We start from the raw sequence: 10,909 nt of genomic DNA on the forward strand, positions 1-10,909 counted from the left end.
AATAGTATATATATATATATATATATATAGTATATATATATATATATATATATATATATATATATATATATATATTCTATATATATATTCTATATATATATATATATATATATATATATATATTCTATATATGTTGATAAAAGAGTTGAGGCCCCCTCTCTGTGGTGGTCATTGTATTAAAGACTGAACATCAAAACCTACAACAACTGTGAAGCTCATAAGGGGACACGTGGTAGAACATATTAGAATGATAAGCTTTGCGCATGATGCAAACGTGTTAGCCATCGTGCAATGCCTTATGACTGTTTAAGTTTCATCTCAAAAGACACCCCCTGGCCTGTTCTTATGATGCGTTCCCAATAAAATAGGCTAAAATACCTTGCTCTTTGTGGCTGTTTATCACTCAACATGCAGTGTACGGGACGCATACCGTTTCTTCTCATTACTTGCATGGTCCATCCATCCATCCATTATCACCGCTTATCCGGGGTCGACCCAGGCCTCCCTCTTACCCGCAACACTTCCCAGCTAATTCTGGGGGATCCCAAAGCGTTCCAAGACCAGCCGGGAGATATAATCCCTCCAGCGTGTCCTCGGTCTTCCCCGGGTCCTCCTACCAGTTGGACGTGCCCGGAAAACCTCTAATGGGAGGCGTCCAGGAGGCATCCTGACTAGATGCCCGAACCACCTCAGCTGACTCCTTTCGACACGAAGGAGCAGCGACTCGACTCCGAGCTCCCCCCTGATGTCCGAGCTCCTTAACCTAACTCTAAGGCTGAGCCCGGCCACCCTACTGAAGAAGCTCATTTCGGCCGCTTGTATCCGAGATCTCGTTCTTTCGGTCACGACCCAGAGTTCGTGACCATAGGTGAGGGTTGGAACGTAGACTGACCAGTAAATGGAGAGCTTTGCCTTCCGGCTCAGCTCCCTCTTCACCAAGACGGACCGGTACAGCGCCTGTTTTACTGCTGCAGCCGCACCGATCCGCCTGTCGATCTCCCGCTCCATCTTACCCTCACTCGTGAACAAGACCCCGAGATACTTGAACTCCTTCGCTTGGGGCAGGCAGTTTGCCCCCACCTGGAGGGAGCAATCCGCCGGTTTCCGGCAGAGCACCATGGCCTCAGATTTGGAGGTGCTAACTCTCATCCCTGCCGCTTCGGACTCGGCTGCAAAACGCCCCAGTGAATGCTGGAGGTCACGGTCCGAGGAGGCAAACAGGACCACATCATCCGCAAACAGCAGAGAGGCGATCCCGAAACTCCCGAACCGGATCCTCTCCGCCCCCTGGCTGCGCCTAGATATCCTGTCCATGAAGATCACGAACAGCACCGGTGATAAAGGGCAGCCCTGGCGGAGGCCAACACCCACCGGGAAAGTGTCTGACTTACGACCGAGGAGACGAACACAGCTCCTACTGCAGGCGTACAGATACCGGATGGCCCGTGCCAACGGGTCCGGCACCCCATACTCCCGCAGCACCCCCCACAAAAACCCCAGAGGGACCCGGTCGAAAGCCTTCTCCAGGTCTACAAAGCACATGTAAACTGGTTGGGCAAACTCCCAGGACCCCTCCAGTAATCTTGCGAGGGTAAAGAGCTGGTCCACTGTTCCACGACCGGGACGGAATCCGCACTGTTCGTCTTGAATCCGAGGTTCGACAAGCGGTCGGAGCCTCCTCTCCAGCACCCTGGCATAAGCTTTTCCCGGGAGGCTGAGCAGTGTGATACCACGATAGTTCGAGCACACTCTCCGGTCCCCCTTCTTGAAGATGGGAACCACCACCCCGGCACTGTTCCCGACCCCCATGCGACACTGAAAAGGCGTGTCAACCAGGACAGCCCAACAATGTCCAGCGCTTTCAGCATCTCAGGGCGGATCTCATCCACCCCTGGCGCCTTGCCACCAAGGAGCTTTTTGACTACCTTAGCGACCTCTGCCAGGGATATGGGTGAATCCACCCCAAAGTCTTCCGGCGCTGCCCCTTCTCCGGGGGACATGTTGGCCGGGTTTAGGAGTTCCTCAAAGTGCTCATTCCACCGCCCGACGATGTCCCCAGTCCGGGTCAGCAGTTCCCCCCCCCCTGCTGAGAACTGCCTGGGGTAGACCCTGCTTTCCCTTCCTGAGCCGTCGGATGGTTTGCCAGAACTTCCTTGAGGCCAACCGAAAGTCCTTCTTCATGGCCTCCCCGAACTCCTCCTCCTACTTGCATGGTGTCTTTCAAAATAAATTAACGTTTTCTTGGAAACGTATAGTTTCTGCTCAAAACTTGCATCGCATCCTTTCAAAATAAATCTACGTGTTTACAGGAAACGTACAGTTTCAGCTCGTTACATATAGGGTCTTTCAAAATGCACTTCCGTTTTCATAGGAAGCCTGCAGTTTCTTCTCATTACATGTCTTTTCAAAATAAACTTCTCATGCGCATCAAAACTGCTCGGTTAGGTTTAGGAAACAATCTTGTTTTGAGTTACATTAGGTATGTTTGTTATGTAATTGGCATTTGTAAAGTATGGAAGTTTTGTAACAAAATGTAGGTAAAATAAGCCAACCCCGCCTCCATCGCTTCTTTTTCTGGCCTTTTATATTACGTCCGTTGCTCTGAGCATCTAGTTTGAGTTTAAGACTGGGTGTTCCACATCTGTACAGAAAAGACAAGGTGACCTGTGGAGAGTCTGCCAAACAACCAGGAGTTTATAGAATGAGAATCAATGCACTTGACTGTCTTACTGGGTTAGTTTTGGCACAGAAAGGCACGCAGAAAAAGAAACAAACAAATTATAAAAGAGGGACAGAACCAGATAAATTAATCGTCAGTTCCAGACAGAAAGGATGTTGGACCAGAGCCCAAAGTAGGACTGGGGAACCATCCTCGTCCAGCTCCGGCTACCTCGATGCCATGCCCGTCCTGCTGAACGAGATTATGTTTGATAATTAACGGCTTTCAGAGATGAGCTGTGTTTGCGCTCAAAGCATTTTTTTTAAATTAGGGACAAGAGAAAAAAGGCAAGAAGCAGGCTGCTCTGTCTAATCCTTCCCTCTCTGAATAAAAAGCTTGAGTTCCCAAGAAAAACATCAACGATAAAGAAAAAAAGCAGAACCTGGTTTAAGAGTCGATGTGTCCTTGAGCAAGACACTTAACCCTACATTGCTCCCCGTAGCTGTGTCTACGGTGTATAATGTAACATGTAAAGTGTTTTTGAGTATCTTGAAAAGTGCTATATAAATTAAATGGATTATTATTATTATTATGAGAGTCAATGTGATGAGTTCATGACCTCAAATCAACTTCAAATTTCAAACATGGCTTTGACTGAAATGAGGAGTTGTGAGCGTTCCATCCAGAAAGTGGCCCTCGTGGCGCTGCTCTATACCCACTGACACGGCTGGTTGTAATTAGACACAATTAGCATACTCATCTGCATACACAGGAAGAAGACTGGAACTGATTGCCCCAGGCTTTGTTTGCACTCAAGTTTGGGTTGTTTGTCCAACATAGACCAACACACAAACCCCTCAGGACCCCCTTTTTTTTACTCACAAATCTACATAAGCCACCCAGCCCCCCTGCCCCCCTGCTCCGCCAGTCTCAGAGTGAACAGGGCTTTTGAGGTTAATTGCCTCGTCGAGACAAGTGAACACCAGCTTGCCTTCACGCGGCGGGAGGTCTCCTCCTTTGCTGCACCTCAAGGTGACCGGCAACCTTTCGGGCGTTCCAGAGATCAACAGCAACGCCTCTCATGGATGGGATTCATGGACGAAATCAATGCCGAGTGCAAAATGGGCTACGAGGGAGACAAACACTGAGGGGAAGGAGGTGAATTGCTCTATGTGCACTGGGGACGAACCCAGTCGCCGCTACATAAGCCCTTGGCCCTGTTTTCAGTGAATTGGAATCCTAAAGAATTCAGCTGTTGGCAACACCTGTGTTTACTCATACGGTTCTCAGACACCATTTCTAGCAACAAGTAATGCACTCTAATTTGTATAGAACCCAATGCAATTAATTAGTTTGGGAACCAAATAATAATGGGCCTGGACAGGGGGCGTAGGATGATAAGTGGTTCAAACTTATTCACAGAAAACCTCTGTGCTTCAAACTTACTGCGAGGAACTTTTAACTGATTATGAAACAGTCTCAATGTCACACTGTTTGACTGTGAACTACATCAGTGAACGAGACCATCAGAGAGAAGATGGGCTCTTTGTATATAGTTATTGATTGTCATTGGGGCCACCAGGTCGGATTCCGCACAAAATTAGCTGAAATCCTCCAACCTGCATTCGGAAGCTCCGGCGGTCTGTGGAGAGCCCACGGCAGCAGCAGTTCCTCCTCCGGCCAGGAACAGAGCGCCGCCTCGCTCCACTGGGAACCAACATTCACACAGCTCTCCCTGGAGGCCCAGGCCGTATTGCTGGGCCCCCTCTGGAGGGAAGGGAGGCATTGGAGAACCAGAACCAGGACCTGAGGAGATGCTGCAGTAAAATGAGAGGATTTCTAAATGGCGTCTGGTGCTCGGAAACACGACCGCTTTTGTCCACAGAACACACAATGTCAGTTCCTTGTAGCAGCTTTATGAAACGCCACTTCCTTATACATCGTAACCCATACGTTGACCTAATTGTCACGTAACTTCCGCACTGAAGAAAACGAGACCATTCTGTAGCAATCGTATCCCAAACTACACTTGTTTCCCTAAACCTAACCAAGTAGTTCTATAACCGCTCTACTTTTGGTCAGACATCGCGTGAACCGTTATAACAGGATACCGTGGTTCACTGGAGGTAACTGCGAGTGCACTTCATATTAAAGCATTCCAACTACATTGTTTCATATTAAAATGCATCAATAGTGAAATTAATCAGTTGATTTCAATTCCTGAAACGCTGACTGTGCTGGAGCATTTGGGGGAAAATGACAAGAGGAAATGGCATCATTGCTATGCACAAATGCCCAGTGTGTAATAGCAGCTACAGTAGTTGGGTATAATATTATGCTAATGTGGATATGCTGTGATGAATCTCATATGGTATTTTCCTAAACAAATTATTTCTTCATATTTCTGACTGCCAAGGATCACTGGCTTTCAATTAAGAACTGAGAAACAAACAAAGCGTGGGATATCTGTCTCTGTCAGGACGGATGGCTGGCTCCTTTTGTCTCTCTCTCTCTCCCACACACACACACACACACAGACGAACACACCTGTGCACACACAAACACACTGCAATAATAGCCTTCCCACACAAACACACATGCACACACATTCCATCGACTGGCTATCAAACAGATTCCTCGCTGTTAATATGACCTCTAGCACTCTGACCCTTAATCCCTGCTCATCACACACACCACACACACACACACACACACACACACACACACACACACACAACTCACGGAGTTGATGCATGTCTTTCCAGCCCCTGCTGGCAGGACAGGCGGTGATGGTGACCATGGGACACGGGTTTCCAGCCAAAGTGCCACAAAGAACCTGCTGCTGGAAAAACACCTTGGCGGGGTCCACCGATTTCTGTAGCACCTTCAGGTGAGCCTGAGGGACACAAGTGTGTGGAGGTAGTTGGCATGTAGGTCCTAATGTCGACATGCAGGGACAGTGCAGTCATTTGTGTTTTCCAATGCAGTGGCTCTGTATTCACATGTTATTGTATCAGAATGTTTCATATGGAAACTAATTAAAAGTACATTTCTCAACATAAACAAGAAGTTACTATATTAACATATTCCATTTGTCCTACACTATCTATTTTTGGCAACTAAAGGAGGATTTATGCTTTTATTGTTCCTTTTAACAACTGAAATATTAGGTTTCTTTGGGGAGGCATTTCAAGCCGACAGTGGAGAGACAACTTGGAATCAACGGTCCCCACTCTGGACCCAACACTGGGACATGTGCTTTACATCGACCTATTGGACAAGTCAATGTTCATTGAGGAAGGAGATGGGATACATGAACATCTCACCAAGGCCAACTCTACCCAATCGAGGGTTAATGGATGGGACCATCCAAACACAGGACTTTAACCCTGTTCCGTTATTATTTTAACACAAACCGTGATGCCTCTTCTAACGTTGCCTCTATCATTTCACTTTAACCAACTTTATTGTGCATTTCTGCAAGCCTGTTACAAGGCTGATATCAAACTTAGTTTTGGTTCAGAAACGTTTACGAAAGTATAAAATGACAAGATTTCTTCTGGTGACTGGTTTGTCATTTCTATGGCATACGTGGTCCATACAGCACACATTAAAAGGAAGATCGGGGAGTCGTGGGGACAGGACTTTGGCCTCTGATTAATTTGCTGTGCACAGTAAACCTTTACTCAGGTGAAATGGCTCGGACCCATGACAGGATTCTATAAACACTGTTGCTTTGGATTTTGATTTGTTTAGTCTCAACATTTCCATCCAACATTTACCGTCATATTTATCTCTGGTTGCAAAATTACAATGTAAGGCTGGAGAGAAATCCCAATAATCAGAATTACCATATTGGTTGCAGGAAATGAGCATTATAGTCAATGTCCTGGTTTTCTAAATACATTTGCATACCAGCACGGATGCGTGGAACTCAGCTGGAGGAGATAAATACATATGATATTTAATTGCTAAGATAAATATTTTTTTTGAAAGAAGCTTCATTTGTGATATATGATATATGTGTGTACTCTGACTCCCAACCAACACGAGTGATTACCGTTTACCATACTAACAGCCTTTTAATCCTTGTGTTTTGTTGAAATTACTTACTTAACTTTGCTTTACTTCCTCCTTGTTTGGGTCGCCAAAGACCTCACTGCTGTATTAAAGTTGACTTTGTTGTCCTTCATCGGATTATCATGGGATTTTATTTCAAAAGTTCATCTGTAAAGTAACTCCAGAAGTACGGAGGCAAGAAAACAAAAAAGAGACAGCTGGATGGCGGATCAGTACCTTCAGAGCAGAGTACGTGTAGGGGTAATGGTAGGCCAGGTAGCAGACGTCCTCATTGTGTTTGAAGGAGATGCTGAAGGTCAGAGTATAAAAGGTTGTTCTCCTTCTGCCTCGAGCTGGACAAAAGTGGTTTCTGGAGGAGAAAATAGAGGGAATAAGTCAAGTGAAGATAAAAGATTGGTCTCCAGCAGTGTCTGTGAGGTCTCTATTGGGGTTACGTTTGCTCTTAAGACGCCACTTAGCATTCAAACAGCTCTTTGTGAGCTTTCTTTGGATGGAGTGCTAGTCGTGAATCAATATCATGCTGTGTCATATGTTAAAATGCTGAGTTATGACTACAGTCAATCGTGCTTTGTGTTTGTCCAGAAGAAGAGACGGCTTTCAGAAACACGCTGGCAATTAGACTTATCTAAGGGGTCAAGTTGCCGTCCTGAAAGTTCTATTTTCTATATAATCATATCTCTCTATGTGATTGGATTGCCAGCATCTTCTTTAAAGCAATGCTATTGGTTTTTTTCCTGCTGAAGGAAAAAAAACACATTGACTTGGTGAATTTCATTCATACCTGAAATAACAAATGTCAGTCCCGGTCCTGACCCAGTGTGGTCTACCTTCCAGAGCTTCCCTTACCGAGTACAGCACGGGCTGCATTCCTGCAGTGCACACACACACACACACACACACATATAAACTATTAATTTATTAATAATTTTTAAAAAAATGATGAAGAGACACCTACAAAGAGACACAAAACCACAAAGATGTGTAACGGCGCTAAAGAGACACAAAATGACCACAAGATGACCACAAAAGAGTGACAGCCCTCCCTCCATGACAGTCCGGAGACCACCACAGACGTCAGATTGGTTTTGTTCTGGTCCCTTGATTTTGTGATAGCTGTCAGGACGTGAAGACAATTTCAACAACTATAACAGTTACAAGGTTTCTAAAACACATAACCTGTATCTTTAAATGTTAAACAATGGAAAGCCTTAAGCATGTTTGTTGCACACCATTTTAAGTTGCAATCTCGAAGATCTGTGTCCTTCTTGTTGGCGTTAAGCGGTAATTGCAGTCTCACTTCCAAGAGAACGCCGCCACTTGCCCTTGGAGATCATTACTTTTACTATCTGTAAAGTCATTCAACCCTGCCATTGTATTTATGTTGAACCTTTAAACCAAAGTTCTTTACCATGTGCCTCTCATTTAGGTATTGCCTTGGAGATCCAGAAGGGCGGGGCTGCACTCTTCTACCTCACTTAATATAATTGCTTAGCTAAAATTGCTCAGCTGGTTACAGATGGACTCCAGTTGTTCCTTGGTGTCCCTCCCTGTATTCCTCTCTTTGTTTCTGTTGTGTGTGTGTCTCTGTTGTGGGCGTGGCACCTCTCTTACTGCCGCCACTCAAACAAACCAGCAAGGAGACTCCATAGAGATGCAAAGAGAGGACTCCAAAGAGATGTGAAAATACAGCAAAGAGCAACAGAATAACTACAAAGAGACAACAAATGACAGCAAGACAACACAACGCGACTAAAGAGATACAAAAATGACCCGAAGAGACACAAATCAATCACGGAGATGCATGAAACCTCGATATGACTAAAAAAGAGAAAAAAAGAAGAAGAAAAGCAAAGCAAAAGAGATGCGTAGCGGCGACGATGAGACACTTAACAATGACCGAGAGGCTCACTATTGAATCTGAGTGTCTTGGTCCTGTGTAGGTGAGGTGGTGGAGCCTGTCTGTTGCCAGGGTTTGACCGTCTGTGAGCATGTCGACCCCGATTCTTCACTCTTTGCCAGATCTTTGTCGCCACCACGGTGGTAGTTTGTCGATCTTTTGGCCACTCTGTGTCTCGAGGGTCATTACCTGCTCGCCTCCCCAGCTCGCTGCCATAACCGCTGGCTGCAGCCCAGCGACGCCTCTCTCTCTCATCAGCCGGCCCTGTTCAGCTCACCTTCCATCAAGCCTCTGCCTCCACTGCTCCTCAACAGCCTCTCGCCACCCTCACCGCCCTCGGCCCTCCAAGAACTCTTCATCTGTGTGACTGATCGTCACCCAAGTATATGTATTTCATCGCTGTAGGGGGTCGGTTATGTGTCGGCTATAAAAGATCAGTTGGAAAGCTAAAAAATATATATATATAAATATATATATTCACAAGTAAGACATGTGTTGTCTACTGGACAATGTGTATTCATAGCTTAGAACATGTTGAGTATAATTAATAATGGATACAGATGAGTGAAGGCATGAGCTGACAAGCACGAGCTACGATGAGTACATTAATTAAATTAGGGAAAAAGACTTGCTTCCTAAGTGGCTTGTACAATTTGAGGAGAAATTGCCTTTATTTTGAATTTTCTCTGATTTTCACGAATCAATTGAATATTTCATTAATCTGAATAGTAGTAGTTTGAAAACTGTAAAAACAAAAGTGCACTTCAGAATTTATGTTGACATTATCTTGCAGTTACTTATTGGCTAATATAATTCTAAATGCATTAATTAAGGCGTGCTCATTTCCGCACATGTGGTATTCATAATGTTTAGTTATATTAAGTTAAAAAATATTAGCTGGATGAATATGTACCCTGTCAGCATATTGCAATCTTTGAGAAGAAAAGCCATTTTCCGTACAATGGGATACAGACTATCTTCTTATTGGCTCCTTCCTGAGATGAAACCGATTTCCCCAGTGGATGTTATAAAGAGCTATTTTCCGGTACAAAGGGCATTGTATGAATCGGTGTAGTGTGCGTGGAAGAAATGAGATTGATGCTGGAGGTACTGAGTGTGTTTCTTCTTTTTTTTTTTTTAGGTGTGTATTTAGCTCGAGTGGATGGCCTATTATGGCGGGACCCACTGCTGAGCCTGTAGAGCTGTCTTCAGAATGAGAGAAAATATAAGAAAACACGGCGAGGGGTCCGCTCCATTAGCCCCCACACTGTGTGTGTGTGTGTGTGTGTGTGTGTGTGTGTGTGTGTGTGTGTGTGTGTGTGTGTGTTGGACAGGGACTGAGCTCTGATGGAGGGTCGGCGTGCAAAAGGCCATATAAATAAGAAAAAGCCAGTGATGGAGAGTCAAAGTGGGGTAATATAGCAACATGGCTCTCCTGAATGAGGTCTGTTTTCATGTTGGCTCAAGGACGATATATAAAATATATATATAAAATATATCGTCACCACACCATTCAAAGAGACTGCGTATGCATTGGATATGAACGGATAAAGAATGATGTTGCACAGTGCCCTTGCACATTTTGTTAAAAGGCCTTTACACATCAGGGGCTTGATGAATAAACGGCACGAACATTTGAACATTTCACATGAAAAGTGATGTGACAGTGTTCATTTACAGCAGCTGCAACACCTTTTTAAATAAAAGGTTAGAAGGTCAAATGGGAACCTTGACTGCCTTTGTCAAGGTTAAAAGGAGTAACACAGTTTGAAAAGTATTCATGACAACAGCCCCACAGCAAGTAAGTCATAAAACCGCTTCGTCAAATATATTGAGCACAGTCTTGTGTAAGCGATGTACTGTACTTGTCATTTCAGCCTTTTTTTTAAATCAGCTCAGAGTGAAATTTAACTTTCTTTTTTGAAAATGGATTAGCAAAGAAAAATGTTTACGTCTCCAAAAGATGCTAAAAATAGAAACAAATTAAGGCCATCAGTGCTATTGTAATGTCCAACCTATGTTTGGTTGTATTTAGTAAAATAGTCTCCATTTAAAAGTATGCCGTATGAGCCATTAGCTGCCCGCTTAGCTTAACGGATTACTTGTTTCATGAACAATGTATTTGTTTGTGATGGACAGAGCACTTTGACTCTAATTCCCATCATGCAATATCCCTTTAATTCTCCTGCTTGTGAGACTTTTGTCTTCATTGGGAAGGATGCTCTAAATAAAAGAGGAGCACGGTGAACAGTCTCCACCTCCTCCTGGAAAGC

At 44.6% G+C, this 10,909-nt stretch overlaps 1 protein-coding gene across 1 annotated transcript in view; it reads right to left on the reverse strand.

Annotated features, from left to right (window-relative positions):
- The window catches only part of LOC117732329 (cytosolic carboxypeptidase 4), a 186,852-nt gene that overhangs the window by 61,268 nt on the left and 114,675 nt on the right, over nt 1-10,909 (reverse strand). The window contains exons 19-21 of the mRNA XM_034535221.1: nt 7,521-7,608; nt 6,956-7,088; nt 5,402-5,555 (exon numbers count right to left, since the gene is read on the reverse strand). Of these exons, the coding sequence (XP_034391112.1) occupies nt 5,402-5,555; nt 6,956-7,088; nt 7,521-7,608 (375 nt within the window). The remainder of the gene's footprint in view (nt 1-5,401; nt 5,556-6,955; nt 7,089-7,520; nt 7,609-10,909) is intronic.

The sequence above is a fragment of the Cyclopterus lumpus genome, chromosome 6 (assembly GCF_009769545.1).
Source record: "Cyclopterus lumpus isolate fCycLum1 chromosome 6, fCycLum1.pri, whole genome shotgun sequence".
Taxonomy (NCBI): domain Eukaryota; kingdom Metazoa; phylum Chordata; class Actinopteri; order Perciformes; family Cyclopteridae; genus Cyclopterus; species Cyclopterus lumpus.